Source organism: Parasteatoda tepidariorum, chromosome 11 (assembly GCF_982258835.1).
Source record: "Parasteatoda tepidariorum strain Cologne lab strain chromosome 11, Ptep-v5.0, whole genome shotgun sequence".
NCBI classification, from domain to species: domain Eukaryota; kingdom Metazoa; phylum Arthropoda; class Arachnida; order Araneae; family Theridiidae; genus Parasteatoda; species Parasteatoda tepidariorum.
Genome location: NC_141765.1, coordinates 12,504,242 through 12,518,239, shown reverse-complemented (window position 1 = coordinate 12,518,239; position 13,998 = coordinate 12,504,242). Strand labels below are relative to the sequence as shown.

The following is a 13,998-nucleotide window of genomic DNA, read 5'->3' as shown; positions in this document are numbered from 1 at the left end:
TTTTCGGTTCATTTCACGGTATTTATCAAAACTATTGAAAAATAACGGTTTTAAAATGATCTCAAACATTTGTAAAATAATAACATCTTTTTTATTTAATCACTATTTTTTATTTTTTATTTAAGAATAAAATTAAATGTCGTTATTTTAGACTATGAAACCCATAATGCCTAATTTTAATGCACTTCTTTATTGATTTTTTGCCGCAAAACTTGACCCACTTTGGGGCAGTGAGATGAGGAGGCTTTTTATCAAGGGTCAGTTTCCTTTAATTTAAAAAATGTATATATTTAAAAATACTCGTATTTTTATTTCTATATATTCTAGAACTTTTGAAAAAAAATTGCAGATCATTTATAATCTAAATTACATCCTTATGTGAGTATTTTAAATGATTCAAAAAAGAGTAGATTGTTGTCATTAAATCTCTCAACTCTTGTTTATTCAATTTTTCTCCGTCAAAAACATGTTTCATTTCGCGGGAAAGAAAAACAAGACAAGGATACAAACAAAGTCACCTGGCGGACGATATGAGAAACGACGTTAGAAATAAAACATTTCACTCGGTTGTTGTCATTTAGAGTAAGACGAGTTCTTATATTTCAGTATCACATCTTCAAAATGAAAAGAGCCTATCAGATTCTTTCTCTTGTTTCAGGTAAATAAGGCCTTGATCTATTAACTCATTCTTTCATAATTTGTATACAAAGTAACAAAAATTTGTAAATACAAACGGTTTTTTTATTTTATTATTGAAATTTTAATTAAAATATTTCTAAATATTATTCTGTAATTAGACTTAATATGTCATAGTAGGAACTAATGATTTTAACAAATGAAGGCACCCCAAATAAATGCACGTTGGTCAGGATTAATTAATTTATAAATATTCAATTTAAAAGTTTGTTTTAAGAGGCTCGATTTAAAAATGCACGCATTTTTTAAAAATTTTTTGAGTTGATATATCGAGCAAGTAGGTACACAAAAATGAATGAAATATGCATTTTTCTTTTCTTTTAATAATTTTTAGTTGATAAGATTTTATCCACGCAGTAAAATGGGTTTAGCAAAATTGAGCAAAAATTTTTGAGAATAGAAGTGAAAGAAATAAAGTCAAATTAAAAACTCCATGTGACATCTCATATACTTATTATTGTTCACTCTCGTTTAAACAACAAATTACTCAAAATGATGCATCATTTTACATTTTTATCAAAAATGAGTTTAAATTTTTTTGAACAAATCACTATACTCAATAACGGGTGCTTGGGGTTTTCAAATTTGACTATATTTGTTTCGGCACATTTTTGCTCAATTCTGGGAAACACTTTTTAAAAGTGAATAGGTGATGAAAACTGTCATGCTTACTATTTGCTACCCGGATGCTAACTTACAATCTAGTGGCCTTTAACGACTCACTCTCTCTTTTTTTTTGGAGATTTTCATCTTGGCTGTAGTTGGTAGCAATTACAATGCAAACTTATATTTCTTTTAAAATTTGTTACCTGATATAGAAAAAAAGTGAAAAATCAAGTTTTATTTTATTTTTATTTAAAGAAAATGCCAAATAGGAGAAAAGCCTCTGGATTGGAAAATCGGTTATCGGATAGGGTAGCAAACCAGAGCTGAGAAAGAAATGGCATTTTAAAAAACAAGCATTCAGGAGCTAAATAATTCTAAAAAATATAAAAATCTTATTTTATTTAGACCAAACACTCAATTAGCTGAATTAAATTGTTAAATAAATAAATGTTTTTAAACAACCAATTGTGGTTACAGACATGACATAGTAAAAAATAGCAAATCGCCACTATTAAGTTGCTGCTTCATATTCCAAACATAGAAAGTTCAAAATTGCTGCTTATATTTCTTTACTAAATGTTCTTAAATGGTAAAGTGTTTTCATTTAAAATCTAATTGTTTAGTTTAAAGAATAAGTATATAGTAACAGACAAGACGTTAATGAAAAGAGAATGGGATTTAGGTATGCAAAAACTTATATTTTAAGAAATTTTTTTATAATCTTTTTTGAATTTCAGAGTATTTAATTCAAGAATAAAATATGATGGAATAAAACTTTTCACTTTGAAAGTAAATCTAAGAAATCGAACAGCAGAAATTTTAGCTTCTTTTGACTGATTTCTTAAGAGATGACCTTTGAATAATTCCATCTATTTTTTCTTAAGTTATGTTTCGTAACTTTATAATTTTTGTAATTAAGAGTATCTAACTAACTTTTTATAAAGAAAAGTCGCGTAAATTTTTTAACACTTTAACACCTTGAGTGTCTTAATTTTTATAAAAAAAATCATGCAAATTATTTAGCACCTTAAAGAAACTTCATTTAACACATGGGCACCAAATAACATTGATTGTAACTGAACGCACTATAAGATTAATCTTTATTATCAAGTGATACAATACAGAATTATTGTTTTTAAGCGGCTGAAACCGGTTTGCACTTGCTTCGTTCGTGTATGAATTGGTCAACATTGTAACTCAATACGTTAAAAATAAATACAAATAAGAAGTATATGAGAAATCTCCTGAATTAAAACCCATTACATGTATGTTTAAATATAAAAATATTGCATACAAACTCGTGCAAAACATGTAATTATTTAAAAACTGCAGTGTGTCTAATAATTTGATCTAATTATTATAATATACTAATTAAATACTTGATCTAATAATTATACTATATTTATATGATATAGCATCTAATTTATCCAATCGTCGAATTTATATTATATATCATCGATACACGAACGTAAACAAATGCAAAACAGTTTCAGTCTTGTAAAAACAATCAAGCTGTACAAACAATCAAGCAAATATATATATATATATATATATATATATATATATATATATATATATATATATATATATATATATATATATATATATATATATATATATATATATATATATATATATATATATATATATATAAATATATATATATATATATATATATATATATATATATATATATATATATATATATATATATATATATATATATATAAATATATATATATATAATATATATATATATATATATATATATATATATATATATATATATATATATATATATATATATATATATATATATATATATATATATATATATATATATATATATATATATATATATATATATATATATATATATATATATATATATATATATATATATATATATATATATATATATACTTAGAATTTCATCTTCCAAACATATAAATTTAAAATTTTAGTTTAAAATGAAGTGAAAAAAATATACACATTAGAGGTCTGAAATCAATATTTATGCCAAAAAAACAAAAACTCTATGTAAAAGCTGATACATGATTTAATCCAGAAATAGATGCATAATTTGTAATTATTTTTACTCACTGTATTAGCTAGCCACTAAAAATAAATAATTTTTGTATTTTTGCATTAATTATCCTACTTGAGCGAACTTAAGACGGATACTTGGGCAATTAGGGCAGTCATTATTTTCTTTTATGACATAAACTCGAACAAGTTGGTCTAATTTTAAAAATGACTGAAAGCATAATCATTGTAAAAGCAATCATTGTTCCTAAAATATATACATCTTAGTGGGTGTCACGTGAATTGATGTAAGCGTGCGTATCTTTATATTTTTATTTTATTGTAACTGATTTTATTTCACTTCAATTACATTCAAAATTATATGGTGATATATCAAATAAAGACGGGTTCTGGTCAAGGATTGATATTTTAAACAACAAACCCATACTTGGGCCTCATTCGTGTAGGATAAAAGTGCGCAGAGAAAAAATTCAGATAAAATAAATTTAAAATTATTTTTATATATTTTTAATTCTATTTTTCTATTATTACTCAATTTTATTATTATTTTATTATTATTCAATTTTTCTATTATTATTCAATTCATGTTTTTAAGTTTGTGCATTGTATGGTGTACTGTACAGAGTTTAATACTTTGTAAAGAATATTAAAATAAATTTTAATAAATTTTTTATTAAATATTAAATTTTAATATTCAGTAAAAAATTTTAAAATTTCTTTTCTATATAGTTTGCATGACAAAGGTATTTTCAAAGGTATTTTTCTAACTCTTATAAGGAAATGAACATTTCATAATTAATATGACTGAATTAAAGCTCAATTAATTAATATATTCGTAATATGGGAATTGTAATTTTATCTAAACTTGGAAATACTTATTTTATTTTTTAATTTCTTTTTCGCGGAATGTAATTATTCTTCAATTTAAATACACGGTTAATTTTTATTAGAAATTGTAAGTAGGAAAGTTATAATCGTAAGGCAAGTCTAGCAAGAATTGCTTAAAATTGCGTAAAATATTTCTCTATTTATTTCAAAAAAGACCGAATTTTTTATAATTTTTGTATCCTCCTAACTTAAAGGGAAAAAAATGTTTAAATGGTGCCTGATAATTAAAGGTTTAAGAAAGTTATAATTTTTTTAAAAGTTTAACGCTTATATCTGCATTTTAAGAAAAAAAAGGGACGAAAAAAATGAGCTGATTTTATGCGAATCGCTCAAAAAAGTTAAAAGGACTTTCTAAAAACTTTATAGATCAATATCAAAAATTTAGAAACCACCTATTTGAGCCGCAATGGCTCAGGGGATAGAGCTTTTGCCTTCCAATGAGGTGAGCCGGGTTCGAATCCCATTGATGCGAATCCGCATCCGGTTTGCACCGACCACAGTGCTGACGTGAAATATCCTCAGTGGTAGACGGATCATAGGCTAGAGCAGTGGTCGGCAAACTTATTAGCCAAAGAGCCAAATATGAACATTACAACAATTTTAAAGAAAAATTGGGAGCCAAATCTGCTTGCTTAGTAAACTTTTATTACACTAAATAAGTAGTACACTAAATAAAACTAAATTTCATACTTAATAAATATTTATTAATGAGAACAATGTGCTTGCATCTCCTTGGAAAGTTTGAGTAAATCAGGTTTGTATGTTGTTGATTTTAATTTTAGGCATGATTCCAAGTTCTCATCAATCTCAGTTTACTCTTCTCAGTTTACTCTTGATAATGTTCATACTTAAAAAAGATTGTTCGCATATATATGTAGAATCGAAAAGGGAAAGAACAGCAAACGCGAGCTTTTTCAGCTGATCGTAAGAGTCAGGAATACTATTCCAAGTGTTGAAAATGATCATGTCTTCCTTCTCCAGGTCATTCAAAGCAGACCACTAAGATCAAATTTTTTCTTCTCCAATATTTCCAATTCAACACAAAGACTTTCGAATTTAGAGCGCCATATCCTCTTGTTTTTTAAATCCAGCAATTGTATTTCAAAGCTACCAATATCAATTTCAAATGGAGAAAATTTCAACTTGGTTATCGTAGCATTAAGAGCATTTTTGACAAATGCTAAAGTTGCTCTGCTGTTTTTAAATTCCTGAAACCTACTGAGAAATGCTTCCCTCATATTTAAAATTATTGTTTTAAACTGGTGTTTATCAATAGAGGAATTATTTCCTTGGCGATGCTTCAGCAGGCTCGAAGGTTTATTAAGTTTTTTTTTTAAATGAAAATATTATTGCGCCTTCCGTGGATATTTGTGCCAGAGCCGCACTAAGGAGCCAAAGAGCCACATGCGGCTCTGGAGCCGCACTTTGCCGACCACTGGGCTAGAGTCCCTTTGCCGTTAGGCTAACCGTGAGAGTTTCACGTGGTCTACCTCTCCATGTCACGCAATTGCGGGTTAGTTCTATCTAAAAAGTCCTCCACGAAGCTTTTTTTCTTTCAAAAGTCCTTCAAAACTTCTCCTAATACTTGATCCAGGAGTACCCTTGTATTCTGGATTGGGTTCCAAATCAAAAGGCTACGGAGTTGAACATTAGTAGTCGTAAACCCAAAAATTGGGTTGGCTGTTCAACGACGATTATATAAAAATAAAAAATAAAAAAAAACAGCTATTTCATTTAAAGCTTAACAAATAACCTTTGAACATAATTAAGTCTTACTTCTTGATATTCCATAAAAAGTAGTTAAAGACACCATTCTGAATAATTATAGGGAATGTTTTTTTCTTTTATTAATTAGTAATTTTTATTATTTATTTTATTATTTAATAATTGGATTGCTTTTGATACCAAATATCCATACCTCACAAAAGTATCTTATATCAGAAATTTGGTTAAATAGTTCCCAAATGCTTCATTGGTTTCCATCTATTTGCGAAGTACTCAGAGCAAATGCTTATTCAAGCAAAAATTCATGACCTTTTCATTTACAATTTCCAAAATTGAAATTTTCGTTTAATTATTTTAATTAACACTTACGTTTTCTGTAACAAAGTAAAGATTCTGTAAATTTTTGCTTATAATTTGCTGTTATATGTAGGTCATTTCAAAAATAGAGAGGTAATTAGAAAAAGTTTTCTTAAACTAAATATTTGAAATAATACTTATATAAATTTTAGTTGCAATTGGAGTGTTTCTTAAACGTAAAACTCAATACAGCAGTGCACTTTTTGATTTGGAACATAAAATAAAAAATAAAAAAATAATAAAACATTGACTTCATTCAGCATTATGTCCCTATTGTTATCAATGTTTGAAAGTGTTTAAATACAACAATACGTTACCTGAAACAGTAAACAACTTATACTATAGTCAAATTAACGCTGTAAATACCTAAAATTGCTTTTTGTTAAATTATATGGTGAATTAAAGCTTAATAAATGGGAGGTAACAAAGTGAAAAAGATAACAGACTGGAAGGTAACATAAATGGTAATATAAATGGACATAAAAGGCACATATATGGTAACAGAAATGGACATAAAAGGTATACATAAATGGTAACATAAATGGAAAATATAAATATAAAAGGTAACATAAATGGAAGGTAACAAAGTGAAAAGAAGGTAATAGAGCTAAGTTTTAAATGTTCTAGCATTGCAAATTAATAGTCAAAAAATAAAGTTACCATAAGCATGGTAATAGAGTGGAAGAGTAGAAGAGGGAGAAAAGGGGAAAGTCAATTTATTTGGACAGGTTCAATGGTAAAGAAGAAATGTTTATATAAAACTGTAAAGCGTAATTTCGTCTTGCCATTAAAAAATCAAATGAACATTAAAACAATAAAATGAACTATTATTCTACTAGCAAAGGGAAAAGTAAATAAAACATCCTTACCTTGCAAAAACATTATTTTCTTAGAATTCAGCAAATATAATGACAATTTTTAAAATGGCTACCTAATCTAAAAATAAACCATTCAGGGAGTCATGGACCCATTTTTGCCAACTCAACAGAGTTAATTTAATACAATAATTATGGTAACAGAATGGAAAAAAATCCTGGGACATCCTTCAAATGTTCGATTTTTACTCAAAAGTAATTTTAAAACTGTATACAAATATATAGTAAATATAACATAGTTTTCACAACAAGGGTAATTATCTTCAGTTAATAATTGGTCTTGCCTCTTATTTTAATTGTAGTAAAATAAGAGGCAAAGAAGACTGAAGCAGCAATTTAGCTTTATCTGATGCATTAAAAAGGTATTATTTTACCGCCATTATTATTAAAATACTAATTTCTGGGTATCCATGGTTTCTAAAAGCATATAATAAATTAATTTAAAAGCTTAAAAAATGTTATTTGGAATTTTATTTTTAGTAATTAAAATTACTTTCCATAACTTTAAAATTAAGTCATGGAACATCAAAAGTTACCCCCCCCCTATTTATAACTTTTTTTAAAGTGATCCTTATAGTGATTTGCATAGTTTATTGCTGATACATTGTTTTTTGTCTATTCTGTTTCATGCGTTATATTTTTCTTTTCTTTGTGTAAAGGTAATTTAAAAAGCTCATATGGTCACCATAATGGACCATATGCTATGGCTGAAATATTTCTTGTTTGTTTGTTTAATTAAAAATAATCAGTTTTCCTTAAAATGCACGATGTCAAACAAATAGTGAGCTTAAAGGTAAAAAAAAATAATAGCACCTAAATTGTATTCTGTTTCTTTCTTATGATTAATGAAATGACATACATGTGAACAAGCAGAATGCCTTCAAAAAAACAAACAGAAATGTTTGTTTAGAGTTGTTTGTTATGAAGGAAATATTTATAAATTTGAAAATAAAGGAAAAAGTTTTTGAAATAAGTATTTGTGTCATCCAACAATAGTCATCAACAGAGAAGGATGAAATAGTTTCATTCCTATAAAGATAGCGCATAAAATGAATCAACAATGTTTTATTATACAATGCTTTCCAAAAATGAATCACTTCCAAAATTATCCTGAAACTCTTATTTTTATTTAAAACAATGACTCAAGTACAGTCTTCGCGATATAAAAAATTTTAAAATTCTCATTAGAAATCTAAATTTTTTTTCCAAAGAAAATAATATTTTCTATTCTATTGTCTTAATACTTATGGCATTGGTTTAGCTTATTGTTAGATATCTTAAAACGTAAAATATTTTCTTCCGAACAAAAAACATTACTATTTTCAATTCTGAAACATTTACTTAAGGATATGATGAGGTTAGTAGTCTGGCAGATGAATTTTTAAACCGTCATTTTTCAGAAATATTTAATCGTGCTATTAATTAAATAAAAATTTACTTCAAAAGGAAATTAATATATTTTTCAGTTTAATTATATATAAATTTTTTAATTTATAACTTTTCAGTTTAATTTATATCCTTTCATTATTTTTTAATATAATGAGGATCTAAATTGATATTTTAATGCATTTCTTATGTTTCTTATTTTAAAATTGTTATTCTTAGGAGTTAATTCGCTAATTTATTTCAAATGTTTGATTTTGCAGCTTTAAATTATGTAAGCAGTTTGTATATCACATCCTTCGGAATATTTTTATAATTACTAAAATAATAAATATTAAATATTATTGGTGCATGAAAAAACGTATTACGACATTGGACTAATAAAAATGTAGTATAATTTTTTAAAAAATGCGAGAAGCATATTTCTATGAATTTCACTCCACTTTGTACTTTTACACTTCCCGTTTTAAAGATTTTATTACTAAATATTAATTTTTGAACTAAAAATACGTGATAGTGTTTTATTAATTACTTTAAATTTTTATTTTGAACAGTTAAAAAGGTTGAGGTATTTTCATTTAAAAAAAATAATAGGACATGGGAATTATTTCAAATTTTTTATCTTGAAATACGAGAGAAAAATATGACAGATTTAATTTAAAAATCAAGTTTTAATTGGAAAGGAAACACAGTTTTATCTTTTAAATAATTGTACAACCATAATGTAATTTATAACGTCAAGCTAATAATAATAGCTATCAAGTTCCAATTTTTGCAGAAACATTTTGTTATGTTTTTAAATTATAATTTTTAAATTAATAACCAAATATTTCAATTTTTACAGAAGAAATAGAAATGGAAGTTTATTTAGTATGTAAGTTAAGATTTTCATCAATAATAGTGTAAGAAATAAAATATGGATACGTATATGATGACATTTAAAAAATAACAGAGCCAAGAAAAATTTATTATGTTCGTATCATAAGCTTTATTTCAGTCATACTCTTTTTTTTCCCCTTTCCTTTCCTCTTCTAATGTGACTTTTATTTATTATGTTGAAACTTTACCCATCAACTGAAAGGGGATATGCAATACAATTTTATCAAGATCTTGAGTTTTTGAATATGTACATACAAATATGATATCAATTTTGCCAAGATATTAGTCTTTGTAATATATTTTGCACAAAATAAAAGAAGTTAACGCTTTATTAACTTGAGATATAATATTTGGATTTTATATAATAAATATGCAATCTTAATGAATCGAGAAACTTATCTTCAATATGGTAAAATATTTCTACAAAATATGTTTTAAAGTAAATTCTTTTTGCCTTTTAATTCAAAATGTTTTTGGCCATTATTAAAGTAAACAATTCAAAATAAAAAATAATTATAAAGATGTAAATTTTACGCTCAAATTATTTTATGATAAATTAGTTTTATAGTTGTGTGACAACAATATTTCATTATGCATTTCTATGGATATAATGAAATACATAAAATGAAAAACTAACATTAAGGGGCTCAAACTTTAGACCGTTCTCTTGCCTAAACTACAGAGACCATATTTTCCAAATTGCAGCTACCTCCACACCTCATTTTGAGGGTCCAAAATCGAAATCCAGTGAAAAAGAAAAGCATGCTTATTTTCCCGCATTTGCGTTACACGGAGAGGAAAACCACGAAAACCTCCCACGATTAGCCTGAAGGCAAGGGAACTCTAATCTCTGATCCGTATGTCACTGAGGAGATTATAAGTCAGCATTGTGGTCAGTGTGAGACTGATGCGGAATTCGTATTGGCCAGCCATCGCTGGGATTCGAACCAGGTTTACGTCATTGGAAGGCGAACGCTCTATGCCCTGAACCACCACTTCTCATTCTCAAAAAAAAATTTAAAAAAATAGCAAAGCCAAGACGTTTGCATCAAGATCTTAAAGAATATTTCGAAATGAATGTTAGAAAATTTCGCAGGAAGCGATTTAACAGTACATGTCGATACTGATTTATCGATACTGATTGGATAAATACTTTTTTATTCTTATTGATCCACTGATTCAGTGACTTTTCAGACAAACCATTTATTTTCTTTTGTGAACCTGTTCAAACCGCACTTGAAAATATTTTAATAATATGGTATAAACCATTAAATAATACATGACACAACAAATTTAGAAAGTTAAATTGCTTCATGACCTAATCTGTAATTAACATTCTCTGACCAACAAACCAATTTTGAGCTGATTATACATTTTATTATTTAACTTTGTCGTGAAGTGACATTAATAAACAATGAAAATTAGTAATAATTTTATTTCGAAACAAGAAAACCCGAAAGTCAATAAATTTTTAAAACTGTTTTTGATGAAATAAAAACGATTTTGCAATTCTTTATCATATCTTTTTCACAGTTTTTCTAAAATTGTAGTTAAGTTTCGTCAATTTTAATATAAATGCTTTTTAATAGATTTTTTTTATTGCTCTGCAATGCTTTGTTAATTTTACTTGTTACTAAATGAGGAAGTATGTTTTGTTTCAAGGAAAAGAATTACCTAATGCAAAGTGATTAAAATGATTGATTGAATTAGAGACCCTGAAATGTTCGCAGTGTTACGAAAAAGAAAAGAAAAAGATTACTTGAATGGAAGAGTACAGTAATGGCCCAGAAGGAACAAATAAAAATTATGACCCCTTCATGCGCAGAAAAACTTAATTTTTGTAGAAAAAGCAATATTGAAGCAAAAAAATATTTAATTGAACTTATTTAAAACAATGTGCAAATTTATTTGCTAATAGACTTGCCTTAGAATTTTCATATTGAAGTTGAAGCTTTCTTTTTGCAATATCAAGCTGAAATTTTGAAAAAAAATTAAACGATTTAAATTTTAAACGTTTGTTTTTGTTCATAATTAAATAAGAAGCTCGACTACAGTAGGTACAAATCGAAATATATATATATATAAATTAAGTATTATGCAAATTTTTTAGAAAGTTTTTCTAAATATAATATATTTCTATAATAATTTCTTATGTACTTAATTTCTTAAATACTTAAAATATTTTTCGTCGAAAAGTCCGATCATTTATTTTTTGCGAGACAGTATATGCAATACAAAATAAAAAAGCCTTACTTCGAATTCAAGGCACTCAAATTGTGACTTCTTTTCATATTCTTTGTGAAAGACCTTTTAAAAAATGTTTGTTTTTTCCATGCGCAGTAATGAGGTAAATAGCAATCTTTTTATTGCACTACTCCCTTTTTTAACACTGTTTTTGGAAGGTCCTTCACAAAGAAAAATAAAAAAAAAGCCACAGTTTTAAGTGCCTTATACATGAGGCAAAGCTATAATTTTCAGCTATATGTACTACTTTGCCTTAAAGAACTATCTAGGCCTTATAATGAACAAGTGACTTAAATATTTTAAAAGTTAATACACATTTTAAAAATTTGGCAAGTTTTTTTCGCTTTGATGAAAATTAACAAAACCAATGAATAATTGTCAATTTCTGCAAATTTTTATGATCCCGGAAAACTAAGAATTAGAGTAGCTTTTTACATATTAAAAAACTAGATCACAAACGCTTTTCATTTTTACAAAATTGTGGCTTTTCTTCTTGTTGACATTTTGGACCATTTTTTTTTTAAATTAGCATGTAGGGCACTGGCTAAATATAGGCTAAAGTTGACTTAGCAGGCATAAATAACTGTTGAAAACTGACAACACTTAGGAAAATAGCATATTATTTTCATAAGGCGTATTTTCATGCGATAACAGAGACTTCGTAAAACAATCTATGGGTAAGCACGAGAGACTACTATAACAACAGATATTTTAAATCAACAAAAAACTAATTGAATATTCTGTCAATAAAACGGTGTACTGTGTTTATTATTATTATTATTTTTTAATAATACCCGAACTATATCTTTCATGCGTCAGTGACTCATTTTATTAGCCTATATCGATATTTTTTCGGTTGGAAAAAAGATGCAAATACCGAAACCTCCACGGCTCGAAGCATTTCAAATATTAAACATTTAAAAATAATTACGAGTTTTTCTTTGAATTAAATCTGCAATAGATAACACTGGGGACGGGGGAAATTTTTTTGTGGCATTTATACAAATACGTGATCTCGACTAATTCGGGTGTGGGGATTTTAAATTTTAAAATAGTTTTGCTCTTAAAGCTGCAATTTTTTTTAAAAAATCGACATCTTTAGTCTAATTTTTGTAGAAATGTGCAAGTTTAAAAATATTATATATAACAGGGGTTGCGTTAATGTTGCGAAAAACTTCTAGGGTAGTTAGAACATTTCATCAGCATTAAAACAGCATAGGAATCCGTGTCTGACAATATCGTCATTCGCGGCTGGTGCGCTTCCTTATTAGAACCTGTTACGAAGCTCACGAAGAAACAGTTCATCAATTTCATAATAGAAAAGCGCACCTAGCCGCTTACGATAACATTTCCGGCCATGGGTTTCCATGCAGTTTTGATCCTGATGATGTGTTCTAACTCCGCTAGAAGTTTGTCGCAGCGTTTATGCGACCTTCTGCTGTATATAACGTATTTTAACTTGTACATTTCTACAAAAAGTCGACTAAAAATGTCATAAAAAAACTGTAGTTTGTCGAGAGAAACAGATTTAAAATTATAAAGCCATATAAGATCTCTTAATAAATCTAATGCAACCGACAAAGAAATTTGCTCCATAGTGTAATCTAATGATAAGAAGTAGTGAGAAAAGTGAATTCTTCCTCTAAGTTTTTTTTTTTCAAACAGAGCACATGGAGTTTAATTTCTGATCGGAAATGAAAATTGAAAATATTGAAATTGTGTGTTTTAAGCTTTGATTAAAAAAATAAAAGACATAGAAGTACTGTTAGTTGAAGAGACTAATAATAAATAAATTGCATGCTAATAGTTATTAATAATTAATGAATGTCGAGCATTTCATATTGTATTTTCATTTGTAAGATCACCTTAAAACAAGTTCGCAATCAATATTTGTTTGCTTTGAATTATCCATTTGCATTTTAATTAAGTATTTTTAAGCTTTAAGAATAATTTTCTTTGTCAAAAAATATTCGGATCTCATCTTATCGTTGCTTAAAAAACAGCGTAGTACGTAGAGTTATTATATGCATGTGCTCAAATACTTTCTATTCTAAGTATATTGCATACATTCTCTTAAAATATATTTTTTAAAAACCAATGAGCCCGTATTATTAGCTTTGTAAGAAGAAATTCGTAACCTTTTTCTCAGTTGAAGTGCGTTAAGGTTACTTTTTATTGCTGGATCTGCTTAGCATTTGTTACCGATTTATTGTTAGAGGAAAACTTGACTAACCTGATATTGACTTGACTGCTAGAATTAACTTAGAGAAAAATGAGACATTTATTGCAGTTTAGAACT

General features: G+C 26.9%; 1 protein-coding gene across 1 annotated transcript in view; it reads left to right on the top strand.

Annotated features, from left to right (window-relative positions):
• Window positions 1–500: 500 nt before the first annotated feature.
• Window positions 501–13,998, top strand: part of LOC107448389 (uncharacterized) — a 40,979-nt gene continuing 27,481 nt past the window's right edge. The window contains exon 1 of the mRNA XM_016063560.4: window positions 501–658. Within this exon, the coding sequence (XP_015919046.2) occupies window positions 622–658 (37 nt within the window). The 5' untranslated portion in view covers window positions 501–621. The remainder of the gene's footprint in view (window positions 659–13,998) is intronic.